At 54.3% G+C, this 25,326-nt stretch overlaps 11 protein-coding genes across 11 annotated transcripts; 6 read left to right on the top strand and 5 right to left on the bottom strand.

Moving 5' to 3' along the window:
- Positions 1-3,308: 3,308 nt before the first annotated feature.
- On the bottom strand, positions 3,309-4,403 carry PG998_006502 (uncharacterized protein; the record flags this gene model as incomplete). Its single annotated transcript, XM_066873320.1, has 1 exon — positions 3,309-4,403. The coding sequence occupies one exon, from the start codon at positions 4,401-4,403 to the stop codon at positions 3,309-3,311; it is 1,095 nt and encodes a 364-aa protein (XP_066733417.1).
- Positions 4,404-5,505: 1,102 nt separating this feature from the next.
- PG998_006501 (nudix domain containing protein) lies at positions 5,506-6,355 on the top strand (the record flags this gene model as incomplete). The annotated part of the gene is made up of 3 exons (XM_066873319.1): positions 5,506-5,608; positions 5,837-6,042; positions 6,197-6,355. The coding sequence occupies 3 exons, from the start codon at positions 5,506-5,508 to the stop codon at positions 6,353-6,355; spliced, it is 468 nt and encodes a 155-aa protein (XP_066733416.1).
- A 324-nt stretch (positions 6,356-6,679) lies between these two features.
- On the bottom strand, positions 6,680-7,921 carry PG998_006500 (uncharacterized protein; the record flags this gene model as incomplete). The annotated part of the gene is made up of 1 exon (XM_066873318.1): positions 6,680-7,921. One exon carries the CDS (start codon positions 7,919-7,921, stop codon positions 6,680-6,682), a length of 1,242 nt encoding a protein of 413 aa, XP_066733415.1.
- A 1,281-nt stretch (positions 7,922-9,202) lies between these two features.
- PG998_006499 (HET-domain-containing protein) lies at positions 9,203-9,463 on the top strand (the record flags this gene model as incomplete). Its single annotated transcript, XM_066873317.1, has 1 exon — positions 9,203-9,463. The coding sequence occupies one exon, from the start codon at positions 9,203-9,205 to the stop codon at positions 9,461-9,463; it is 261 nt and encodes an 86-aa protein (XP_066733414.1).
- Positions 9,464-10,590: 1,127 nt separating this feature from the next.
- On the bottom strand, positions 10,591-11,466 carry PG998_006498 (uncharacterized protein; the record flags this gene model as incomplete). Its single annotated transcript, XM_066873316.1, has 1 exon — positions 10,591-11,466. One exon carries the CDS (start codon positions 11,464-11,466, stop codon positions 10,591-10,593), a length of 876 nt encoding a protein of 291 aa, XP_066733413.1.
- Positions 11,467-11,662: 196 nt separating this feature from the next.
- PG998_006497 (uncharacterized protein) lies at positions 11,663-13,108 on the bottom strand (the record flags this gene model as incomplete). The annotated part of the gene is made up of 1 exon (XM_066873315.1): positions 11,663-13,108. The coding sequence occupies one exon, from the start codon at positions 13,106-13,108 to the stop codon at positions 11,663-11,665; it is 1,446 nt and encodes a 481-aa protein (XP_066733412.1).
- A 3,289-nt stretch (positions 13,109-16,397) lies between these two features.
- Positions 16,398-17,885, top strand: PG998_006496 (uncharacterized protein; the record flags this gene model as incomplete). The annotated part of the gene is made up of 4 exons (XM_066873314.1): positions 16,398-16,987; positions 17,080-17,162; positions 17,216-17,700; positions 17,814-17,885. The coding sequence occupies 4 exons, from the start codon at positions 16,398-16,400 to the stop codon at positions 17,883-17,885; spliced, it is 1,230 nt and encodes a 409-aa protein (XP_066733411.1).
- A 138-nt stretch (positions 17,886-18,023) lies between these two features.
- Positions 18,024-18,791, top strand: PG998_006495 (Het domain protein; the record flags this gene model as incomplete). Its single annotated transcript, XM_066873313.1, has 1 exon — positions 18,024-18,791. The coding sequence occupies one exon, from the start codon at positions 18,024-18,026 to the stop codon at positions 18,789-18,791; it is 768 nt and encodes a 255-aa protein (XP_066733410.1).
- Positions 18,792-19,564: 773 nt separating this feature from the next.
- On the top strand, positions 19,565-21,207 carry PG998_006494 (uncharacterized protein; the record flags this gene model as incomplete). Its single annotated transcript, XM_066873312.1, has 2 exons — positions 19,565-20,071; positions 20,116-21,207. 2 exons carry the CDS (start codon positions 19,565-19,567, stop codon positions 21,205-21,207), a joined length of 1,599 nt encoding a protein of 532 aa, XP_066733409.1.
- Positions 21,208-21,536: 329 nt separating this feature from the next.
- Positions 21,537-23,280, top strand: PG998_006493 (uncharacterized protein; the record flags this gene model as incomplete). Its single annotated transcript, XM_066873311.1, has 3 exons — positions 21,537-22,194; positions 22,432-22,696; positions 22,794-23,280. 3 exons carry the CDS (start codon positions 21,537-21,539, stop codon positions 23,278-23,280), a joined length of 1,410 nt encoding a protein of 469 aa, XP_066733408.1.
- Positions 23,281-23,678: 398 nt separating this feature from the next.
- Positions 23,679-24,830, bottom strand: PG998_006492 (uncharacterized protein; the record flags this gene model as incomplete). Its single annotated transcript, XM_066873310.1, has 1 exon — positions 23,679-24,830. The coding sequence occupies one exon, from the start codon at positions 24,828-24,830 to the stop codon at positions 23,679-23,681; it is 1,152 nt and encodes a 383-aa protein (XP_066733407.1).
- Between the last annotated feature and the right edge of the window lie 496 nt (positions 24,831-25,326).

Raw genomic sequence — 25,326 nt, 5'->3', positions numbered from 1 at the left:
ACCACTCTATTGAGGCGTTGAAACTCGGATGAGGAAATCCAAGAGAAAGGGTTCATGTGAATGCAGGGAAATGTTCGTCCATATATCCAGAAGTGCTCCCCGGGGAGACCCTAGGCCGGATTGGTTGCATTGGAGGCGGGGAGGGCAATCTGGAGCAGGCAGGGGTGGTGCGCCGATATTGAGCAGGGGGGCAGGCCGTACCCGTGCAGCGATGGGCGAGCCGTGGGCCAACGAGAAAGCTCCCTGGTTCCGGTTCCGAGTCTGGACCGCTGAGTGTCAAGCGACAGCTCAGCTTCGCCGAATGGGACGAGTGGATTTGGAGGAAAGGGGGATTGGAGAGGGCGGCCGGCCAACCGAGGCGACTCTGGATCTCGCTGCAGTGGAGGCACAGTCAGCTGTTTGGGTGGGTGGAAGCGAAATGGGGAATGGTCCTATTTCCTTCTTTCCCACACCCTTCCCCAGACCTGCGCCCCTTGCCCGTGGGGATGGAAGTCGGACCGTCTAGCCTGCAGCGCGTGAAACGAAAAGCCCCGGCTTAGCTAAGGCAGCTGAGCTGAAAAGTGCAGCTACGGCCAGATTCCCGAAGCGATGGCTCAAAAGAAATGGCACGACGGTGGAATCGGCGGTCGAACGCAGGCGACAATGGTGGCTAGACATATCTCGAGGATGCAAGCCACCATCTCGCTGACTCGACCAACCAGGTCAGCGGGCACACGCAGAAGACGGGTTGAGACTCCGAGTCCCTCATGAGCGCCTGGTGGGGGTTTCAAAGACTGACAGCCGCATGCTTGACTAGAAAACCGCCTCCAACGGTGCACTGACGGTACCTGTCCATTCGATGTATTTAGCCATCGAATCAGCCCAGTGCTATCGAAGACGACTGCAAGAGATGGGCAGAGTGGATGCAAACGACGATCTACGGAATGCCATGGTACCATTGTCGACTCATGGGGAAGTGGCCGTGACAACTGACTCTGGACTGAGTGCAAACTGGGTGAGTGAGCGTCTTGAGCGTCCAGGCCCAGGCTGGCTATTCCCAGGATACCCATGCCGGCACAGCTGGTGGGAGCCCCGAGCGACATGGGGCCAGGATAGGTCCGGTTAAATGGGCCGGCAAATTCGGGTAGAATAGAAATGCGCCAATGGGAGGCGGCCGGTTCAAGTGTTTTGGAGATTTGCCAGGAGCACGGGAGCTAGTGATGCCTGGTGTCCATCCATCGTGCCATCGGGTCTTCTATTTGGGACTCGCTGGCCGCGACGAGACAGCAAGACAGACACTAGGAGCGGTTGAATGGGATGGACAAGACAGGCTGACCAAAACCTGGGGACAAGAACTGGGGATGGGAATCGGGAATACTTGGGGGAAGAGCGAGGCGAGGCGAGGAGAGGAGAAGAAAAAAAACATTGGAGATGTTCAATTGAAGGAGGCTAGACCCTAAACGGAGCCTTTCCAGAAACGTGGAGAAGGTGGAGCCCCGCAAGTCGTGTGTCTCTCTTTAGCTGCTCGTGCACGCACGCAAAACACCAACTACGTTCGTAACCGACTGTGACAATTCACGTCAAGTACGTGATTCATATCACTTAAATTCGATTCATATCACTTGAATTGCCTTCTGAGGAGTTGACTTGGTCATTGAAATCGATCTTGAGCCTTTTTTCGGTTAAGCGGCCAAGATGCCCAACGTCTGATTGGATCTTGTTGCCATTGCTACCACAACCGTAATTGTGCCGTATTCAAGGCACACGCCTTTGTACCACCACCACTTCTGCAGACACTCAACCGCCCAAAAGCTTGTTGCCCTTCCCCCAAAGTGTAGCATGGGGGGTGGTGTGACCAACACTCCTTTTCGCCCTGGGGAAATAGATCGCCCCATTCGTTTCAGCCGGAGCAGCCCAAGGAGCAGTCGAAAAAAAAACCAAGAGACCACCTGCCAAGTTCTCTCTCCAAGACCGCCGACCCGTCATGGGCTCCTAACGACTTTTGCCGGAGCACAGGCCCGAAAACTTGGAGGAGGCCATTCCTGATCCTGCACCAACCGTACCAGCCCTTTTCGTGTGATCCTGTGGCCCGCATGGCATTTCGTGGGAATCCCATGTCCCTCCTGATCCTGCCGGCCTCCAGAACCTGCAGTGCAGTATTGGCCTCACAGCCGCCACGCACCAAACATCTACTGCTTACGCGCAGGCGCTATCGGCTCCGCGGCCTCTGATACCCATAGTTCGTGGCTCCAGGCCGCAGCAGAACAGCAGCTAACCGTACCATCCAGCTGGGTCGAGAAACACTGGTTGGGTTTCCCCGGTCCTGGTAACCCATTGGGTCGCTTCTTGGCAGAACGGCAAGCGCTCGTGGGACTAGCACCAACAGGCCCGCGACGGTGGACTTCGTTGCCATCATCACATCATCATGTGTGGACGGGGACTGACCGGCTGATTCAATTTCAGGCGACTTTGTTTGTACAGACCGGCGCTGCACAGAGAAAGGGAACAACAGAACGTGTATAGGAGCTTCCGTTGACGCGGCACAGAATGTCCACCCTCCACCCACACAGACCCTCCCCCTACTATATCGGAGGCCCAGAACCTCGTGCGTCCCACTAGTCGGCCAGGAAGAGCTTGTCCAAAGGATCAGCCGTGTGTGGGTGGTGGCCCTGCAAAGGTTTGGGCCTGGGGGAGGTAGGGAGGGTCGGATGTTTCGCGTCTTCCCACCCAGACGGGCCACCCGGGTATTACCTCTGGGCCAGAGGGCCTTGATTACCCGCACACCCACCCGGTCCTGCAATGCCAGCTTGATTCGATCCCCTAATGACCATTAGATGAACCGCTGCCACCACACATCGCCGGGCCGATATCAATCAACTTGGTGCATAGCAGCGTCGGCTCTCGAGCCAGTCGAGTGTCACCCTACCCAAATATAGTATCCCCTGTCCGCCCGCGCCCCCTGGGCTCGCCTAAAACCCTGCATTTCTCGGTGCATAGCGCGGGTCACATTCATGATGGTGCTTATATTGGCTGCAGCTGAGGGCTTTTATTTATTTCGATGCATACGTAACCGAGTCACGAAATCAGGGGCATTCTAGCTCATTTGTCGAACAATGGTTCACGGGCCGGGGATTCCTCCAAGTTTGACTTTCCCGCCCTAGGTTGGGAAATCTGGTGGATTATCGTTTCTACATGAGATGATGGGAGACTGCAAGCCAATTCCTCGCTTCCGATCCGTTATATTGTTTTCTAATTAAGGACGTAATAGAGCGGGCTTTCCTTTCCAACACGACGACGATCTCCGGAGCTTCTCTGGACTCGTGCCGCCGCTAGTCGCCGTCTCGCCAGAGGTGGTCCTCGACCACGTCCTGGACGACGTCGTGCAGCCGCGCGCGGTGCCGCAGCACGCTGTCCTTGCGCTCGTTGGACAGGTCCTCGTCGTACCTGCGGCCGAGGTTGTCGGTGATCATGTGGAGGTAGCCGTAGCGCACGCCGCTGCGCACGGCGGCCTGCGCCATCATGCCGATCTCGGGGTCGACGAAGTCGACCTCGGCCGCGAGCTGCGCGTGCCAGCTGCGCGTCTCGTGCAGCACGCTGCCGAGCGTCACGTGCGTGCCCTCGAGCACGACGCCGCCCTCGCCCTCGCCCTCGCCGCCGCCGCCCGCGCGCGCCACCGACCCCGCCAGCGCGCTCGCCCACTCCACGACGCGCCCGTGCACCAGCGAGCGCCCGCCCGTCGCGAGGAACATGTTGGGCGCCACGGCCGGCTTCAGCACCCCCAGCTTGCCCAGGTACAGCACCTCCTTGACGCCGAACCGCGACGCCAGCGTGTGCACCACCTCGCCCGAGATGTCGCCCCAGAACGCGGGCCGGAACCCCAGGAACGCGACGCGCCGCGCCCCGAACGCCTTGACGATCCACTGCCACGGGCCGTCGCCGCGCCACGCGGCGTCGGCGCCCGTCAGCCGCGGCAGGTGCCACACCAGCCCCAGGACCACCGTGTCCACGCCCTCGCCTGGGAAAGCGCCGAGGTTGGTGGCCTGCAGCGCCAGCTGGGTGTCGGAGCACGACGCGGGCTCGAAGAAGACGCGCGAGGACGGCGTCAGGGTTTTGCCCTCGTCGCCGTCGCCGCTGCCGCTGTTCTGGCTCTCCCGGATCTTGAGGTAGTCGGCGATGATCTCGGCGTAGTGCTCGACGTGGTCGTAGCCGGGGAAGCACTCGATGTACAGCGTCTGGCCGTCGACGCGCGCCGTCGGACGCTCCCAGTTGAACGGCTTGTCCCGCTTCTCGCCCTCGAACGCAATGACGTTGCCATCCGTCGAGTGGCGCGCGTAGCGGCCGCGCACGACGATCTGGTCGTAGGGCCGCTCCAGGACGGCCTGGTGCACCTTGATCTCGAGATAGCGGGGCAGCGAGGCGCCCATGGTGTGGTTCAGCACCGTCGCCTCGTTCCGAGGACGCATCCTCTTGCCCGGGACATAATGAGTTCTGCGTGGTGGCGTCACCGCAACGCACATTAGTCATGAAACCCGAGAGCGAAGGTAGGACGTTTCAGACAGACGGGCGACGAAAGAGAGAGAGACAGAGAGAATCAGGAGATCAAGACCTACGGAGCCAGTTCCGATTGGGTGTCGTTGTTGCTCGTCGAGAGATCCAATGATGAAGGTAGAAGATTCGGTGGGCTGTCAGCTGTGGGCGGGATGCTCAGAGATGATCCCATTGTGGTGCGAAACGGAGAGGATTTAGGCGTCTCAAAATTTATGCTTTCTGGCTACTGTCTAGTTGAAGTCTGGGTTCGCCGACAAAAACAGGTCGATGGCGCCCGTCGTCCCATCAGTAGATATCTTGGAGGGGTTGTCCCTGAATCAAGGATGTTCGTGGTGCTCTAGTACCTTACCCCTCGGTCCCCCTCCCCGTCGCCTGTTTACTCGCAGGGATTCAACGTGAAGTCCACATGGCTCGCGGTGAGTTATCTACCCACTGGCTGCAACTGCCCATACATATAGTAATTATCGGCAGTCAGCCCGCAGCGATATGGATACGTCCGCTGTCAGGTCGTTCGCGCGATGGTAGGCTGTGATGCACTCCCGGTCCGGTGACTCGACCGGCGTCCAATAGAACCGATATGGCCCGTATAAGTCTGAATCCGCCCCGTATTCTCCACATGGCTGCAGGCCAATCGCAACCTTGACGCATGCGGCCAAGAACTCTAAAATCCCTATACGTCTCTTGAGTTACATTGGCTTGCATTAGTATCGCAGGATTGCGCATCCTACGGGCGGCGAAGGTGGCAGCAGTAGCATCTTATCTTCCCCTTTCGTTCAGCGAATCTTTTCGGATGGCATTGTCTTCACTGCTAGTTTCTGTTTCCAGATACCACGCTTCGTGTCATTGACCGAAAACAGCATAGCCAGGGCCAGAGAGAGACGCACACAAAAAGTCAGGACTCGTCCTATCAACACCATCAGCCCAGTCATTGAATCCCCTTGAACTCCGAGTCCCCGGCATACTCGGATACTAACGCATATGGCGTGCAACGGCCTGCATCCTCGCGTGGGCGTCTTCGCCATCATCCAGGACGACCAGAACCGCATCCTCATGGGGCGACGCCTTAGCGCCCTGGGCAAAGGTAAGCTTAACACCCCCAAACCAACTCTAATGTCTATCCCCCTTGCCATTGCCCTTTTCCACGTATCCCTGCCACGGGGTGTTCTGGGCCCCCTTGGCGCGTTCTCGCTCCCGACGCACGGGACTTTATTCCCGAGGAGAACACACAAGCAGTCGTCATCCCGTCGAGGCGCGCCAACCTTGATAAGCTTGATAATCCATTACTCATACTCCGACTGAGGACATGTAGGGCACTGGGGCTTTCCCGGCGGACACCTCGAGCAGGGCGAGGACTTTTCGGCGTGTGTGGAGCGCGAAACGCTCGAGGAGACGGGCTTGCGGATCCGGGCCGGCAAGGTCGTCGGCCTTACCAACGACAAGTTCCCCGAGCTGGACAAGCATTACGTCACCGTGTTCCTGAAGGCCGAGCGCGAAGACCCGCAACAGGAGCCACAGGTATGTTGTATCCCGAGTTTCTGTTTTTCATCTCGTAAGCATTACAGATCATGCAACTTTCCAAAGGCGCTAGTATAGTCACGGTTGTTTTGCTCATATTCCATGTTACCTATACATATGACCTTTAATGATCAACGCTGATTTATCTCCATAGAGACTCGAGCCCAACAAGTGCGAGGGATGGGCCTGGAAGAGCTGGCAGGAGATCAAGGCCATGTCGAAGAGGGAAAACGGCGCCCAGGAATTGTTCTTACCTGTTGAGAACCTAGTCCGGGAGAACACGAAGCTCTATGAGGTGTTGCAATCAGAATAAGGGGTGGGCTTTCAATTCAAGAACATCAGCGCTGAACGTGACTTCGGACATCGGTGATTGTAATGGCGTTGGCATGGTCTAAATATCGATACTGTCAATGGAAAACATTCGAACTATTTGTAGGACTCTGAACCCCTGAATTAAAGCGGCGTGCCTGAACCAATGACTCGGAGTCTTATCTTCATAGCTCAGAGCACCATGGCAGCTCAGAAAAGGACATTTTGGGTGCTATAATTATATGGACAAAGAAAAAGTAATGAATGCAATCCAATCTGACATCTCTGCTAGGGTGCCCACCCCTGTAATTCTTGCGACACGCGCCCACTACAATGCCGATGAACAGGACAGTATCGATGAGCCCGATGAATCCTCGATCTTGGAAGTGGTGATATCTCCCAGCACGGACTCTTTTTCACCCTTCTTCACCGTATTTTCTCGCCTCTTAGCGGCCTGCCACCACAATTTCTCTTCTTCGTGGAGGTCCCCTGGAAAGAATGTCTTGATCATCGATCGACCGCAACCAGGATAAGCCATTTCGAGTTCCTGCAGGGTCTTCATCACCTTGGGCTGTGCGAAGACGTCTCGGTATTTGAGATGAATGCCAAACAATCCGGGCTGGCGAGGCGCACCGGCGACGATGATGGTGTGTATCATGCCGATGGTGCCGACGGCCAGGAGAAACCAAGTCAGGTTCTCGATGCCGCAGACCGTGATGAGAAGGATGCACCAAAGGACGGCCAATCCGGAGTACATGATGGGGGTACCGGTTTTCCCTGGTAGCCCTTCGGACGAGGTGGCCAGATCTTCCAGGTCAAGGCCTCGCCCGGCCCCAATAATGACGACGGCATGCTGTGCGCCGTTGCCCCGGGTCAATACAAACGTCTTCCTAGAGTCTCTGCTGCAGGACCATCTCTCTTGGGTCCAATGGGGGAGGGATGCGGTGAGAAAGGCGAGTGCGGTACCGAAGGCCGTGACCGCAAACTCTTCCCAAGCCCCGTAAAGTGCCCATGGTATCGCCGCGACAGCTAGCTGCAAAGCCGCCACGGCATAGCCAGAGTACCAGAGAAGGTCTCGATCTGGGACCCCGGCCTGTTTGTCAGGACTTGCCTCGAACACCGAGACGCATAAGCCAACTCGCCGCCGGCGCCGCCCGCCAGCCTCTGCCATCATCTGGACCAGCCTGGCCTTTACCTCAGCCGGCATCCAGAACTCTTCGAAGTCACGGAGCAGCCGGCTGATGACCCAGGAGCTATTGACGCGGTGGTAGCCCCATTCTGTGCTCAACACCAGCGCGGGCAGCTCGGGAGCCGGTAAGAACGTCTTATTGCCAATGGCCGCGAGGATGGCAGAGAAGCTATAGGAAACCCATCCGAAAGAGAAGACGACGGGTGGCGGCAGCCAGTCGCTGCCGCCTGTTTGTTGCGCGAGTGCTCCTTTGACGACATCAGCGCCAACAAGCATTAGCAAGGACATGATATCAGATGGCTCTGCCCATTGTGCTCGAATTTGAGATGAGACTTCGGACTGCTGTCGAGCTAAGAGCGAGATCACGGAGAGAGGTGCCATTGTATTGGAGAACAGAGGTGGCAGGTATTGTTGTTAGGTCTTTCACCACGACTGAAGGTCGCGAGTCACCCCCTTTTATGTTTCTGATATGCCGTTTTCAAATATTGGCGTCGAGGCAAAGTAGAAATCGCAACGACTTGCAGCTGCAGTCGACCAAAAGGGGTGGCTATGCTCTGCAGGGTAACCACCTCGCACAACTAACGGGGCGCAACATGCGTCCTGCATGGTAATCGTCTGGTTCACCCTCCTGGAGTTCGATGTGTTGTTTCTTACCGTCATTGGCTCCCCTGCATACTTCCCTCACTCGTTCACTCCCAGTCAGGCTGTAGCCTCATGCTATGAGGTTGCCAGATTTGCCTTGGGCGTAATACCCCGCACTTGCTGCCTTTTGATTCGCGAGGCGTTTCGTTGGCGATATTGTCTGCATGATGACAAGAAGTGGACATGGAATTACTGCAAGACATCCACACAATATGTTGCCCATCTCTACTGAAGTCACATAGCACAATAGATGTACCGACAGCGCGTGAAGACTGCCTTGGTCGACTTTCACTCACCGAAACGCTATCATTGGAAGAACGATGGGCTCCAGGGGATGAATGGGACGTCAAACTCCACGAGCTCGAAAACTCGGCGACCGCGTGTGCGATTTTCAGGATAAACCTGTCGACTCGAAGAGCGAAGAGCCAAGTGGACTTTCAATTTACACCTCAAAAACGCCAGTCTCCAGAGAGGAAGATAACGTCGCCATCATCCTTTTGTGGCTGACAAAGGACGGCATGGGTCACCTAGATCTCACAAGCTTGATAATCAGCGGAAAGCATTATGATATATTTACTTATCCAGGTAAAATCTAGCATAAATTACCCGAACAAGATGAATTCATTATACCGGTGCTGACACTAATTACAGATGAACCTGCAGCCATACATGTCTTGAACAGACCAATTAAAGCATCTAAAGGCTGCCATGAGACGTCAGACTTGATCCAGGGATGGATCAAATAGTGTACAGCCCGGCATGGGCAGACTCATTCCACCCACTGTGGTGCCGATACTAACACCAAACTACCTCTTCGCGTCATCGAAGTGCTGGGAGACAACGACACTTCGATCCATGCGAGGCTTGTGGAACCGGAACGCGGTCATCGTGCACGCTATGTCGCACTGAGTTATTGCTAGGGCCCAGCGCGGTGGAACACTCACGACTACGAAAAGCAACTACTTCCAACATTGCCGCGAGATTTCGGTCGACCATGCGGCCAAAACCCTCCGTGACGCCATGTTGGTAATACGACAGCTCGGTCTCAGGTATTTATGGGTCGATGCTCTGTGCATCATACAGGACTCGGCCTCGGACAAGGACATCCAGGTCTCGAAGATGAAAGCGATATTCGAGGACGCCTTCATCACCATCGTGGCATCGGCTGCGGAGAACGCGTCTCGTGGAATTTTAGATACGCACCCTACCGCCCACCATGGGACGATAATGGCGCAGAGGATACGGTTTACGCGGCGGAAGCGGAAACGAGGCGGTCGATGAAAGACGAGCCGATTAAGCTCCGGGCTTGGACACTGGAAGAGTGCTTGCTATCGAAGAGGAAGATAATTTATTTCGAGGCCCGTGTCGCTTGGGTGTGTATCTATCAATCCCTCACAGAGTCACGTGGGATCGAGATCATGGACGATGACATGCGACTGCCTGTTGGTATCTTACAAGCTGGAAATCCACGGTATCCGCCAGTGGCTTGGGCGCCCCATGGTCTGGAGTGAGCCGTCCATCCCGAGTGGCAAAATAATATCGAATGGTATACAAGACGCGAGCTTACCCGGCCGTCGGACAAGCAGCGCGCCGTCGGCGGTCTGGCACAGAAGTACCGGGCAGCGCTACAGATGGAGTATGTTGGCCGGTCTTCTCTGGCGGCGCATAGTGGATATTGAGGGCGACTATCTCCGCGCCCGTCCCTCCCAATACAGAGCACCAAGCTGGAGCTGGGCGAGCATCGATGGTAAGGTCGGGTGCTCTTGGCTCGACAGAGAAGAGGGCAGTCTCGAAGTTACTAGATTTGGACACTGAGCAAGCATAGCCGCCATGTTGAAGCCAAACATCATCCACGTTGATATACATCTCTCGTCGCCTGAAAGACCGTTTTGTGGGGTTATTGGGGGCAAACTGATAATGAACGGCATGGTCATGCGCGTACGTGGTCGGCTTTAGAAGAGTACATCTAGAGAGCTGCGCAGAACTCTCACGGTATCTCTGCACTCCGCTGTCCCGAGAAGCATTGATGAAGGTTTTCTCGAAAGCTGGCCAGACGCCGAGGGTGACATGGATACTGTCAATGCTGGTCTGTGCCTTCTCGGATTCACTGGAGCAGCAAAGGATACCAAATCAACGGATCGGTATTCGAAGAACACTACGTTTATTATCCGTGGGATTATCATTCGGCGTAAGTATGAACTTGACCTAGCATTCTCCCGAATATGACATTTTGAACTTTGGGATCACGACCTTAATCGACATCTCATCGGGTTTAGTAGCGAAAGACTAGAGTTAGAATAAGAAATAATACAAGAAAGGATTGCGAGGGTTGAATCCGCAATACAATACAGGACCAGCCCTCGTCTCGAATACCAAATTGCAAGAACCGCTTACCAGAGGGCGCCTGATCAATATTCTCCTCGCTCCTGAATTACCGGGCAATCGTCCATCGAAACTCTGGAGTCCACGCTGCTAAGAAAACTCGAGGTGTCCTGTGATCCAGCCTCGTGAGTAGGAGGACTTTTTAATTGCTCTTGCCATCCTTTCAACCCCTCTTCCAATCGCCTTTTGACTTGTTCTTCCTGGCGCGAGCTAGATACTATACCTTGCAGTATCTGCACAGCCTCGTCCTGTTGCTTCCTCGCATCATTCTTGGCCGAGCCTTTGCTTCCCGTCTGGGCGGTCTTCTGTTCGCCTGCCCTCCACAGTGCCACTGCAAGATTGAGCGCAACCTTCGCCGTCACATCCTCGTGCTCTCCGTGCAATGGGACGAACAGGTTATAGAATAGACGGAGGTGGTCCGCCGCGTCGGAGAGGCGGCCGCCTTCCTTGGCGTCCTCGGCCCCCTGCCACTGCTGCTCTAACACCTCCCCGACAATGTTCGATATCTCCTGTTTCACTCTTGAGAGGATCACTTTACCCTCGGAAAATAGGCCTAGCTGCGTTTCCTCTCCTTCTCGCAGTGACTGAGCCAGAGCGGCCAGTACCTTGGCTGCTTCGATCTTGTTGCCCAGGCCGTAGTAAATAAGCCCCAGCTTCTCTTCGATTTGTATGCATTCGATCGGCCGCTTGGGTCTCACATTAGTATCGTGCAGCCTCTCGTGCAACTCTGTCGCCATCTCAACGGCGCGGTCTTTGTGGGTGTAATAGGCAGCAGCAAAAGCAGTCAGCAGTGCTTGGAGCGTATCGGGGTGCTGACCACCAAGACGAAGGCTCATCAGCCGCGGAATGTTGAGGAAGTTCTCAGTGTCTACTTCCAGATTCTTGTCGGGGCTATGAATCATCCTGCATAAGTAAAGCCCCTGCTGAGCAAGGAGCACGATGGGATGGCCGTGAAGCAGTGTGCCAGAAGTGATCACCTCAATAAAACGTTAGCTACGGCTTTCGTTCCGATTGAGCCAATGAGATAGAGAAATTGACAAAGAAAAAAGAGAACCAGAAATACATGAGGAAGATAGAAATAGAGAATCAAGAACGAGATCATAAATCTACCTCCTTATAGAGTGATTCAGCCTTTTCGGATCGCTCCGGGTCTGAGCTGGCTCGAAGAGTGTTCGCCAAGTCTAGACCAGCTTGCATTGTCGCATAATGACCAGGCTCGAACGATGGAGATCCCTTTCTTATCTGGAATATAGCGTATTGGGCCTGGACTGCCTGGTTGCCTTTCGCACCAGACCGGGTAAGCTCATTCCTGGCCCAGGCCCCCAAAGCGTTGAGAAGACTGGGATGAATATCGGCTGAGTCCTTGGGCTTCCGGCTGACCGTAGTCAGATGATCAAGAAGATCCTGCATAGAGTTGTCGCACTCGCAACTATCCATGTTGATATCGAACGATCGACTCTGGTAAAGGAGCACATCTTCTAGTTTTTTCTTACTCTCCCCACTTCGTCCTGATAGGGATAGTGCAACTGCATACTCGATGGCACAAGAGATTGTCCAGGGATGTTCATCATCCCATCGACCTCGAGATGCCAGGTGTGCTTTCCGGAGCTTTTCAAGTGCATCAACGTGGTTTCCCATCCAAAGGCTCAGGGAGGCCGTCTGGAATCCATACCGGAGCGTCTGCCGGTTTTCGGTGCCGAGAAACTCACTCGTCCGGCATACAAGATTCTTTGAGTTTGCGAGAGCTTCGGAGGGACAGGCGTCGAGTCTTTGAACTGCCACCAGCGCGGAGGTGGCCTTCAGAATTAGGGGGTGATCTCGCTCCAGGTATTTAGTCGTAAGGTCGATAGTCTCTACACACTTCGCTTTAGCTTGCCCCAGCCTCCCTGCCTCGGTCAGCAGGCGACACCAAATAAAGCGTGTTTCGAGCGTCAGAAGGTGCGATACACCAAAGTCAGGGGCCTTCTCCAAATCCCCCGACAGCCGTTCCACGAGGGTCAAGCCTTCGTTGGCCCTGCCTCGCATCAGCAGGATTTGAGACTCACTCAATCGCACAGCGGCCTCGAGGCCGGATAGTGGTGGTGGTCTGATCCCGGGTTCCTTGTTTGAACCAACATCAAGCGTGGCCCTCGGGGCTGTAGCCTTGCTAAGACGACCGTCTTTCTTTTCGACCATCATCGCTCTTGCCTTTTCTATGTAGCAAGAAGCTTGCGAAAAGTTGCCAAGGTAGGCATAAGCCAGGCCAAGAAGCCGATTGCGGTTTACAAGGAGAGGCTCATCTTCCGACTCCTGCATGGGTGAGTTGAGTCTGGCAATGGCGTCCTTGAAATCGCCATTTCTGACAAGGGCCACGGCGCGATGATACGAAATCTCAGCAGAGGTCGGACGGTCCTTGCTCCCAAGCCACTGTCCACACTCTTCGTCGATTTTATCCAAGTCTTTCTTGGCTTCTGTGTACTTGCCTCGCATTATCTTGATGACGGCCAGCTGAACGCGACACCGAAGCGCGATGGCGCCCTTCTGATACCCAAGATCATGCGCCATCACGATGCATGATGTGTATAAGGCGGATGCATCCTTGAAGGAACAGTTCTGGAGATAGAATTGCGCACACTCGCTGCGCTGAAGCCAAATTTGTTTGAAGTCCTTGGGCTCTTGGGACTCTTGGGACTCCTGGGACCCTTGGGACCCTTGAGAACCTTGGGAACCTTGGGACACCTGGGACACCTGGGAATAGCGGGACCTCCGGGGCCCCCGGGACTCATGGAGACCTTGAGGATCCTGAAGTCTGAACTCGCGTGTGAGTTCAGTAGCAGTGTCCGTCTCGAAGTACTGGTATCCGGCAAGTTCTTTTTCCAGCTCAAGTGCTTTATTTCCTGGAAGATTCACCCCCTACTAGTCGTATAATTCCGCCGAGGACCTTGACATCAACGGTCCGACATGACCCCTTTGATTCGGGACACGAACCATAATCTTCGTTTTGGCAGCTAGTCGACGTAGTTTCGACGACTTGCTAGATGCATCGCTCTGGTTGGAAAGCTCTTCCTTGTCAATTCCACTTATCCCACTGTCTCTGAGACTGTTATTATTTAACTGGACGTCGGTTTCCACGGAGTCACAACATTTCTGCGGCAATACATATCAGCAACAGCAACCAGCATGCAAAAGGTGCGAGATTCAAAGTAATTCTTACTTTCTGTGTGCGTAATGCCCATATGTATCTCCTCATGATTGATGAATCCGAGGTCTTTGTGAAGTTAATGTCGATCATCCGTAGGCGGTTCATCAGGTTGGCTAGCCGCTGCCTCTCCGGGTCATGCTCTTTGATAGAGCGGTCTTCCGCCTCACTGGCCTCGGGCATTGAAGGTCTCCATTGCAACGCAGGCCATTCCTGTCGCAATAGGTCCGGGCAACTGAGGTCGCCCAGTGGCGAGTCGCCATTCGCTATGACGAAGCCTTGAATAATGGAAAGCCACTTCTCAGTCCTACCGGAATCTCGTCTGTCTTCCTCGATGCATTCGTTCAGGAAGAGTTTGACGAGCCATGCCGCAATTCCATCGGTAACAAACAGTATTCGCAGAGGCTTGTCCGCTGACTTTTTTATCTTAGCTTGAAGCTTTTCCTTCTGTGTCTGTGGTTTCTGTGCTTACTCCCTGATTAGATTGCCATTAATGTCGCAAACCCTGGCTGTGCTTACCACGTGGCGATGCATTGACTCGGTAAAGGCATCATACGTTTTCCGAAAAGCTTTCTCCCCCGTCCGAACACGTAGTCAGCATCGAACCTGAACTTGCGGACCCGTGGTTCCTCTATGCCTTCGTTTGCTGCGGCCTTCTTCACCGTCATCTCTAGAGCCTGCTCTAGATATGGCCATTTCCGAAGACCATGGACGAGAACGATGCTGTCAGGGTCAGTAGATACTAAGCATTCTGAAACGTTTTACGTACTATAGGGGGCCATTCCCCAAACCAGGAACAATCTCCAAGGTCGGTCTCTGGTGATCTGAGTTAGCGTTTATTTCGTGATATTAGCGATGAATACTTACCCTTGCTTGGTGGACGTTCATGGCGGACGTTCTCGGTCTTTCCTTAATTGAATCGCTAGGTTTGGTCAAAGAAGATGGGAATTCCAAGCTTGGGCAGCGGCGGGGTAGTAGTACCTCTGCACCTGAGACTGGAATGGTGGCTGTGTCACTGTAATGATTGGTGAGATCGCTCACACCAACTCGGGCTGGCTGTGCATCACCCGCTCCTGTGTATCATGTACTCGTACTCCGTAGCCCTTGTCGAATTGGACAACATCTGCAGAATTAGATACCCGAAGAAAGTTTCCATCCGATCAGGGTTGATGAGTTAAGGCAAGACATGCTAGAATAGGACTCAAGAAGCTACTATTCGGGCTATTTCGGCATATAGATACCGATGTCACAACGTGGCTCGATAGCGGTTCGGTACGCGAAAAGTAGCCTGGACAACTTGAACAGGTGTCAAGTGATGTAACCACACCTTTAGAAAAGCAAACTAGGAGGCAAGCAAACCGATGCCTCTGCGAAGCGCTCAGCCCAGAAAGACGGGATCGCCGATTGGCCTGCTGATTTGATCAATGATGATTGGCCAAGTCGTTATCGCCTGCTGCAACAGCTTATTGATTATTTCCCTATGTGGTCAAGGGCGTAGGCTGTCTTACCACCATCCCCAGCAGGGTGAGATTGCCATGTATGTACAAGTAGTGAGCATTTTCCAGCAGCCATTCTTCTTCTGGAATCGAACTGGGTCCCACGATGCAGTTACCATGTTCAGATTCCGAGGATTTTACCGAGGAGGCCAATCCAGTGGATACTTCGAAGCACGGATGATCGTGACCGTAACAGATCAGGTTACATTTGGGGATTTCAAGACGGGCGGGGAGAGCTCAGCCGGGCATCGAGGCTCTTCGCACCTTTTGCTTTTGCCAGTGAACTATCCACATTCCCCCACTCCCGCAAATATTGTGGCGCTTCCCGCATGTCACCCATGGGTCTGCTGGTTCTGTCATTGGACGCCTGAGTGCGTGGGCTGCATCTCGCCCACCCGACACCACGCAGAGGCAATGGATCGAGTCTTTGGAGGATTTGGGAGGGCGGCAGGCATCAGATGCGGCACAGAATGTAGACCACCATTATGCCGCCTATTAACCACTTTCCCGGAGCCTCGTCAAGAGACTCTCGCCTCCCCTCATACCTTTCCAACCTTTTGACTCAGTTCTTCGCCTCGTTGAAGGTACCCAATACTCATAGACCACATGGAGCACCTTGAAGCATATTTTGGCCCCAAGGTCAACAGGCCAATTCCTTTCCTGATTGAGAAAGAGGGAAACACCTGTTGCCTCTCAAGCAATGGCTTTCGGGCAAAAGCTCCCTTCGGCCACGGGAGCCAGTACCTCGATTTTCTCAACTTCCCCTCCGAGCACGGGTGGAAGGTACATCCGGATACCTACCACCTAGAGAATGTGCGCAATACGGAGTGCACCTATGAAACGGACGAATTCATTCAGGCCTGGCTGTTCTTTTGCCTATTAACCGTTGTGGTCCGCACCAATGAGCCTCTCGTGCACGTGTGCGACCTTGTCAAATCTAAGAGACTGGGGCCAGTGGGCTTGAAATGCTTCATCACAACAACACTCTTGAAATCCAAGATAGAAAAATGGCATAAATGGCTGAAGGATAATCCCCCCGCAAGCCAAATTCCGGCTGATGCAGACTGAACTGATCCTCGAATTCGCCCGCCAAGTACTCCGGGCGAACCTTGACAAGCGCAATCTCAACTTCCGCAATCCAGAAATCTTGTTATCTGTCATGGTTTTAGGGGAAACTCTCTCGGCGGTGAAAAAAAGCATCCTACGAGAGATGGGGGAGAGGATTTTGGGATGGGAAAGCGATGATCTTAACGGCTGGGGCTACCCACCGTGTGTCATGGAGTCCATCCCCGACTCGTGTGGTTATACGAAAAAGGCATTGGTACGACAGATTGGTCCTAACGCTACGCTACTTCTGGCCGCAAAAGAACACTGTGTATGGCATGACGGGACGGCTCACGGCTGCAGCGATAACGAGTGCAAGTATGTCAAAGTGTCGGCGCGACTCCCAACGACCGATTCGCCAGCAGGCGCAACCACCCATAGTGCAAACCCGGCACATTACAACTACGTACCCCGTTGCGTGTGCAAGCATCGACCATGTGACCTTGTCGGTCCGGATATGCACGTTGTCCACGAAGTCCTCCGAAGGGGCAAGGACTCCTTCCCCGTCTTTGAGGTGGAAAAGAAAGGGGCGGAAGTAAGCGTTGCCGTGAAAGACTGGGTCCAGTACCGACGAGGCAATGCCTTTGCTACAGTGTCCCATGTTTGGTCACAAGGTCTTGGGAATCCAAAATCAAACAAGATACAGTAAGTACGTCCCTTCCTTGCAGTGTATTATTACAAATCTTGCCGCTCCAAAGCGTTGCATCGAGTTCCACGAACTGACTCCCGCTTTGCAGTAAGTGTCAACTTCTCTTCATCAAGAACATGTTGGTCGGGATTACCAAAGCCATGGCCACCTACAAACCTATGAGCCCTGCCTGTAACTCATTTTGGTTGGATACGTTTGCGATTCCCGTTGCCGACGATGCCGAGATTGCACCCCGGATCTTCAGGAACTCAGACATCAGTCCATACGACATATCTATGATGTCTTTGACTCATCGAGTCACTCCCTCGTGATCGATGATGATCTTTGTACCGTTGAGAACAACGACTTCGTGAGCTATGACCTAACAGCTGCTATCAAGCTGCTCACAAGCACTTGGATGAGGCGATTATGGACACTGCAGGAAGCCTTCCTGAGCAAAGAAATGTGCTTCCCTGAGCAGATTAGGGATGACAAGATCCCAACTGACTATCCAGGAAGAGGCTTCGACCAGTTGATCCGAACATTGGAGACCGGTCAAAACCCCGACGAGCCAGATATTCTTGAAATAGCTCTGGCGGAGGTACTCAAACGACATCTATTCGAAAATTTGATGGGCCATGGACGTGAGGCAAGAGTATCAACAGGAAATCCAGCTGATGGAAAAGGATCACGGCTGATTTCCAGCGCCTGGCGCTCGGCCCGCTGGCGGGTGAGTTTAACGATCTATTGACTCTCTGGTCGTATTACTAATGCCAGTTGTGGACCAGGACACATCCCATAGGGAAGATGAGACCATCATACTCTCTACACTGCTGAATCTAGACTTCCGCGAAACTAGCTTGGATGGTCCAGTTCGAGGAGGTGACCCCCAAGAGGCCGAAGATCAGCGAATAGAGATGATGAAGGATTTCCTACGTCTTCTCTCAAAACACTATGCCGGTTCCATCCCTGCTGGCATCATATTCCTCTGTTCGGAGCGGCTGATGCTGCCCGGCTTTGGATGGGCTCCAGCCACCTGGGCCAGCGGCCACAATGAAGACTACCCCCTATCCCCTCAGTCGTATGGAGCATCCTACAGAGCTGATTCCGGAGGGGCTTCTCGTCCGATACCCCGGTATCATACTCCACTGCGAGAAGCTAGAGACCGTCATGACCCCCAGGATTGGCGAGGGCTTTCATTTTCCTGTGGACCGGGAGCTCAATGAGTGGTATCGTGTCGAACTGATTAATGAGAACATCCTACCAACAATCAGCCAGATAAACGGGAGCCGGAAGAGAAGAAAGTTCAACTATATGCTTGCCGTGATCATTTCTCGTCCCCGTCCGAAGGAACGACTCTCCGAGATTGGATTGTTGGTGGAGATCTACCACAGCTCCTGGAGGCGGCACGAGAGGCAGGATCGGCAGGAAAACATAAACTACTCGCGGATATTGAGCCGCATACACATACGTCGTGTCAGCCCCGTGTCATGGCGAGAGCCCCAAAGCCAAGTCATCGGCGAGCTAACGAGAGACGATCAGCTGTGGTGCGTGGACGGCTTTGTTTCGAGCGAGAGGCGCTTTGAGAAGATCAAGAACAAGAGGCGTGACAACGGCGGCAAAGCGAAGAACCTGAGCTCGCCGAAGCAGGGATTGATCGACACTGCTGCATCAGCGCCCGGCACACCGCCTGCTGCTTCTCTCATTCCTCGTCATGTGGAAGACGCTGGAATTGGAAGTCAAAGCCTGCTGGAAATTGTGACGGATAAGGCAACTGCTGGGTTCTCTCGGATATTCTACCCCAACAACCCCCCCTTCTGACTTGGCCTTAAGACGGTCATAAACATACCATCCTTCTGTCCCAAATTACAAAAAGCAAAAATATTATGAGTCGATAATTCTGTTCTGTTGATTTCAGTCAATTAATTTTAATAACACTACATGTTCCGGCGTACGCGTTGTAAATTCAGTGAATAATGTTTTCAGATGTGCCAAGTAGTAGTCACAACCAAATAGGCAGACTGGGAGACGAGTCAAAGCCAGATAAGCAACATGGGAGAATATCGGTCATTGTGCCCAATGATAAAGGGTGACGTGGTGTTAATTCAGTCAGGCATCCGCAGTGCGACGTAGCATTTGGGGGCAGTCCGTACCTGAGCCCCTCGTGGCGCCTCTTACGAGGCACACATCAAACTGAATGGGTGCCGTTTATCCTGCGGACATCCAGATCATGGCGAGATTATGTGATGTGTGCATTGTCGGATCCTGCCGACGACCCAATGACAAGGGGGCTGGATCTTTACCCCCCAAAATGCCAGCCACTCACTCAGCCGCAGTATTATGCGGTTTTTCCTTTTGCGAGGGGGCGGGGTTTCAGAAGGAAAACCGCCTTGCAGTCATACATCTTCCATCTCAAACTCAGCGCACTCGATGATTTTCCATTTCAAGGATACATTGACTAGGTGTCACTACAGCCAAACTCATATAACTACTTGGACGAAGCCCTCATATGCTGATTACGTGGGACGCCCAAGACGCTCTTGAGCAACGAAATCAGTACAGTAAGACAAATCAATCTCACATACTACAACGCAATGGGTACGATTGAGCAGCTGCGGGGACAATGGATCAACCCGTCGGACGTATCGACTATCCTGATGGTCATCGGCGGGGACGTGGTCCAGAACGCTTTCGCCCAAGGGACTGGGCAACTATACACGCCCGTTTGCTTCTCCTTCGGCTGCGTCGCCTACGCCTTCATCACGCTCGTGAACATCGTCGGCGACGGTCGCCTTCTGCCACGCCCAGACTACCCGGTCAAAGTCTTCAACCTCGAGTCCGGGTACGCGCGCGAGAACAAGAACTGGGTCGTGGGGCGGCTGCTCCGCGACATTGAAGCGCAGGTCGCACGCAGGCAGCCCCTGGAGGACGGCACCGGCATTCGCATCTCCGTCTTCGAGGCGCTGGAGAACGAGAACGAACCGACGCGGTTCTCTTGGAGCTTTCTCCACGTCATTGGCGCACTCGTGACCGCCCTGCAGGTCGGCGTTGCCGCTATCCCCATCGCGCTCGACCGGCAGTGGGGCGTCATGTTCATCACCGTCGTCGGCACATTTCTCATTCAGATCACGGGCTGCTGCCGCAGTGGCGGGCGGAGAAGCTGCCGAACGGGCAGAAATCGAAAGACTGCTACGCGCTCACCTCGGGTAACGGCTCCACGGACATCGTGGTGGTCATTGGGAAAGGCCTCTGCCTAAACCTTGAGGAGATGTCGGCCTCGCAGTCGCCCCGGGTCAATCGCCCCTGGGAGAAGTTCCAGTGGCTCTCCCGACCCATCTACCTGGACAACTCCGAGAAGGGTCAGGCCAGTAAGCAACGCAAATCCAAGACCTTCCGAGGGTTCCCACTTGGATTCTTCATGACACAAATCACCTGTTGGGTGCTGTCAGTCCTATGGCTCCTCCTTCTGGTGAATGTGGCTGCAACGAAAGATTATACATGGTGCATCCTAGGCGTGGGAGCTCTAGGGATGTTCCAAAATGCATGGCTCGCAGCCGCAGAGCTTCCCTCCTCCAAACGAAACATGCCGCTCTGGTACTGCGACACAATTATGACACACAAGGTCATGGATGGAATCATGGACTTTGACATAACCTACGGTCGCGGCATCCCCCTCATGGAGGAATTCTTTCCTGGTCGCCTGCACAGCGATGAGGTTGAGTGGTGGCGCGGCAACAGGAAGCGCTATGATGAAAAACGGATGAAGGATTCGATCAAACGAGGCATTCCTCGTAGCAAGGAACCCGTCCTTCCGACCTCGACTCTGGACCCCAGTCTCTACAGGCGGATGTCGTGGGCCAAAGACAACCATCCGAACAGCCTCCATCATATCAAGTACGAGCCGTCGACTAGGTTTGACGACCTCAGAACCCGGCATCGGTCGGGGAAAAGTGATGCTTCAGTCAGGGATCAAGAGCTTGGCATTCAACACGAGGTTTCAGAGGAAACGATACAGCACATGCCAGAGAGGGGAACTGGAGATGATATACAAATAGAGCAGCAGCAGCAGCAGAAAAGGTATGAAAGAGCTGTAGGGGGCAACGAGTCTGACCCACCGAAAGACATGACGCCAATGAGGCCACAGGGCGTGCGGTTGACGAGCCGTAACGTTAGATTCGACGATGATGACTATGAACAGCGTGTGAGGGATGCAACAAGGAGCCCTGCTTGGGCATAGTACTTTTATAATTAGCAAATTGTCCTTGAACAATGACATTTCCTTTTCTCCCTGGGACCAAGGAGGTTGCGCAGAACACCAAATGTTTCGAAGCAGCAATGGGGCTCGATGAGATGCCTCATAAGTAACCTGCATGCTTATATCAACATACCATATAATTGTTTTTCCTTAGATGCAAGACATGACGTCATCTAGGCAACCATTGCTGCCTGCCTCTTGGCACAACGGCCCCATCTCAAAATTCAAAGACTTGTAACAACACAACAAAGATTGCGATATTTCCTCCTCGATCGGCATTAAGAAACCAAGCAATCTTAGACGGGATCGAAATGACGGGCCAACTCGCCTCCCTCCCGCCGGAACTGCTCAGCCACATCGTCTCCCACATAGACCCGATTGCCGATAAGGCATCGCTGGCCCACCTCGCCCTCACCAACCGGCAGTTCCGTGCACTGGTCACGCCGACGCTGTACCACACAGTATGTCTAGGAGATATAGCTATCCGTGAGACAGATTTAGCTAGCCAGGAGAAAGACATTGTTAGCCGCCAGAAATACTACGCTATCCGCCAGAAACACGCCGTCGCCGGTTTGTTGGCGTTTCTCCGCACGGTGCTGGCCTCTCCCGACGACCTCGCGCCGCTGGTGCGCAGCATCCAGACCAAGGCCGGCACCTGGATTGACAAGGAATCGCTCCTGAGCCTCGTGCTCGAGTACGGGCCGCGGAACCCTCTTCTCCAGGCCTGGGAGGCCGTCGCCGTCAGGGGAGCCGACAATGACATGGATCCGGACGGATACTGGGGCCAACATGCCCACGTGCTGGCGGCGCTGCTACTGCCCCGCATCCATACCCTTCACTGTTCCGGTTTCAGCGGCATCGGATCCCCCGAAGGATTAGAGGTGTTAAAGGGGGTCGTGGAAAAGATGGCTCCCGAGCCGGGCTCCGCGCCGCCTTTTTGGAAAGACCTTACCGATGTCGAGTTCAATGGTAAGGGACCCCAGCCCAGTCGATCTATCCGGAACACTTGCCAGAGTGGTATTACTATGGTAATCCCATGTACTGGTAAAGGCTGATTCCACTGACGGGCCATCAAGCCCGATGACACAAGTGTTGATAATGGCGTTGCTGTCGTTCGGTCGCGTGCCAGGGGCGAAATATTAAGTTATTGATATTGCCATGAACATTTTCACGTTATGAGACTAATACAGCAAATATTATGAACAGGTGTGTGGGATAAGTACCCTCCTGACCTGGACGGCGTTGCTTATTTTGCCGCCCGGTGGCCGAAGCTCAAGCGTATCTATACTGCCGGGTACATTGATACCGATGAGCCAGCTTTGGAGGGATTTCAATCTCTGCAGCCCGCCGCATCGTCGCTCGAGTCGCTTGTCTTGGGCCCTTGGTCCCAAGTATGCCACGAAAATCTCAACGCCCTACTTCAAGCCCCTCGTGCGTTGAAAGTCTTTAGATACTGTGTGGGCCACCCATGGTACGTGTAGGACTATGTCTCTTGTTTCCTTTTAAAACTTGGTCTACTCAGAGGCCTTGTTAGGGTCGGCCAGCTTACATCTCTTTGCGCGGCTCAGGTCTTGGATTCCTTTCCAAACCGACGAACTCCAGAAGTCGTTGGAGCACCAGAAGGACTCGCTTCAGGAGCTTTCCGTCACTCACAGCTATTACAACTTCGACCTTTCCGAGGAAGACGACATCGACCCCATGTCGTTCGTCAAATTCATGGCGCTGCGGGTCCTCGAAATCTCACTGGCATTCGTGTTCGGGGGCGATGTTGTATGCTACGACGAGGGCACCGTCCACCGGCTCAAGGACATAGATGATCCCTCGGAGGCACAGCAGCGGGAGTGCGCCGAGCGGCTGGTAGAGATGTTGCCCGAGTCGCTTGAGACGATCCGCTTCGCGCAGTGTGGCGACGAGTGGACCACGCGACTCCTCGACCGCGCCCTCCTCCGGGTGCTCGAGGTTGGCGCCGAACTGCTCCCTCGGCTCCGGACTATCGAAGTTCACGTATACCAAGGAATGGAGGAGGCCATCGTCCAAGGTGGTGGCCCCTTCTAGAAAAGAGCTTCCAGGCGGCCAAGGATGCAGGGCTCGGCGTCGAAGTCGTTTATGGCAGCAGACTTTGCGTCGAAGACCCATATGACATGGAAGATTACCATAGTCGATTTGAGATGGGGTATAAATATGTTCACTAGGAGGTTCACTCTTGAGCCATGCATCGCGATTCGGAAACGTCGAAAATACGAAACTGCCGGTCAGGATAAACACCCTTCGGACCTTCGCTACGTTGGTCATCACATGTAGGCTGGGGCATCTTTCAACACGTATAGTATTAACAAACACAATTTGATATCAATAATATGAAACTTCAAAGACATCACCACGCGCAACAACTCTTACCTGTTTGCGATATCAACTTACCTGTTCATTTGACAGCATCGGGGCTTAAACTTCAACTACTGTTGATGCATTCCCAACTGCTGCGCATAGTGCGGCACCAACCTACCCGATCCCGACAGCACCAGTATCTGCCGCAGCACCTCCCAGCGCGGCGCGACCGGCCGCCCGGGCCCGCTCTGCGTCTCGACCAGCTCGACGGCGGACATGATCTGGCCGAAGATGGTCTCGGTCATGTCGAAGGCGGCCCAGGCAGAGATCTCGACGCAGAGCCGGGCCCAGGCCTCGATGGCGACGGGGTCGAGCGTGCCCTCGTGCTGGCGGAACTCGATGGTGACGCGGTCGCGGGGCTGCGGCCGCTCCTCGTAGTTGCGGAAGTTGTAGTTGGGCTTGCCGTACTGGTAGTGCAGCAAGCGGTGCACGGCGAAGCCGCTGACGCACTCGAGGATCTGCCGGACGGCCGCGCGCATCGGCGTCGGCTGTCGGCCGGCCCGGTTCCGCACGTCCCACGCCCCGGCGCCGTCGGGCGTCGTCAGGTTCACTGCGTCCAGCGCCGTCATGCCCCACGACACGTTGGCGTGGCTGCGGATCGACGCGCACCAGTTCGTGTTGTTCTGCCGGCTCTCGGGGTGCAGGATCGCCAGGATCGGGTCCAGCACGTACAGCAGCGCGGCGATGCGGCGCAGGCGCACCGTGGGGATCGGGTCGGGGCCCATGCCGACGTGGACGTGCAGCCCGCACGAGAAGTTGACGCGCATGCAGTCCGCGTACTTGTTCTTGAGGATGCCGAGCACCACGTTCATCTCCCGGTGCGTCTCGATGGTGCTCGGCTGCGCGGGGGAGATGAGCTCCAGCCCGAACCAGCCGAACCGAGGTTTGCCGGGGGGCGCCACGTCCGCGTTTTCCTCTTCTGTCGTCACCCTCAAGCTCAAGTCTTCTTCGATGGTCCATCGGCGGTACAGATCATTTCGGGTGTACCTGGTGTTGGGATGCTCTGGCACCAGCGCCCACACGTCCCTTGCAGGACCTGGCATCTGGTTGACATCCACCCCGTTCAGTTCCAACGTCTTGATGTAGTCTTCCTGTGTTGCGTCGCTAAACTGCTCTCCCTCAAGGAAACAAACGACTCCCGGGTTTCTTTCCCGGAACCACCGTAGTACGTCTTCTGGATCGATATCCGGGACTTCCGGTACCTCGAGATAGCGGCACATGAACTCAATCTCTTTTACCGTGTGTCATGATAGGTCTGTCGGAGGCAGGGTTAGCAGGAACTCCAGGATTCTCACTCGCACCTTGTTGTTGTTGGGGCCATGCTCCATTCGGCCCATCTGGCCCAATTACCTCGAAGTCTTCTCCCATCACGATAAATTTTACGTCCCGTCTATCACAGCGTTCTGGCTGTGAATAACTCGTTTCGGTTGGTTTGAACGTGATATGAGCTACTCAAGACTTCGTTTATGCTGCACTCAATTCGGGTGGGGAGTTCGGATATAGCCTCTAAAGGGGCTACAACTGTATAAATACAAGCCGCGCAGCTATTACTTGTGGATAGACACAAAGCTATTGTTTACCAACATTCGACCTGGTCAAAATCTGCTCATTGATTCCGAAACAAAGAGGATAGCCCTTTGTTCATCCTTGCTCAAAGACTCCCATGTATACTAGTGAAGTTCATGGAAACCTCATGAGCCCCTGAACCTTTTTAAC

The sequence above is a fragment of the Apiospora kogelbergensis genome (genome assembly GCF_038363985.1).
Source record: "Apiospora kogelbergensis strain CBS 113332 chromosome Unknown utg000003l_segment0_segment0, whole genome shotgun sequence".
NCBI classification, from domain to species: domain Eukaryota; kingdom Fungi; phylum Ascomycota; class Sordariomycetes; order Amphisphaeriales; family Apiosporaceae; genus Apiospora; species Apiospora kogelbergensis.
The sequence above is the reverse complement of the archived record's forward strand: the minus strand, read 5'-3'. Positions and strand labels throughout refer to the sequence as shown.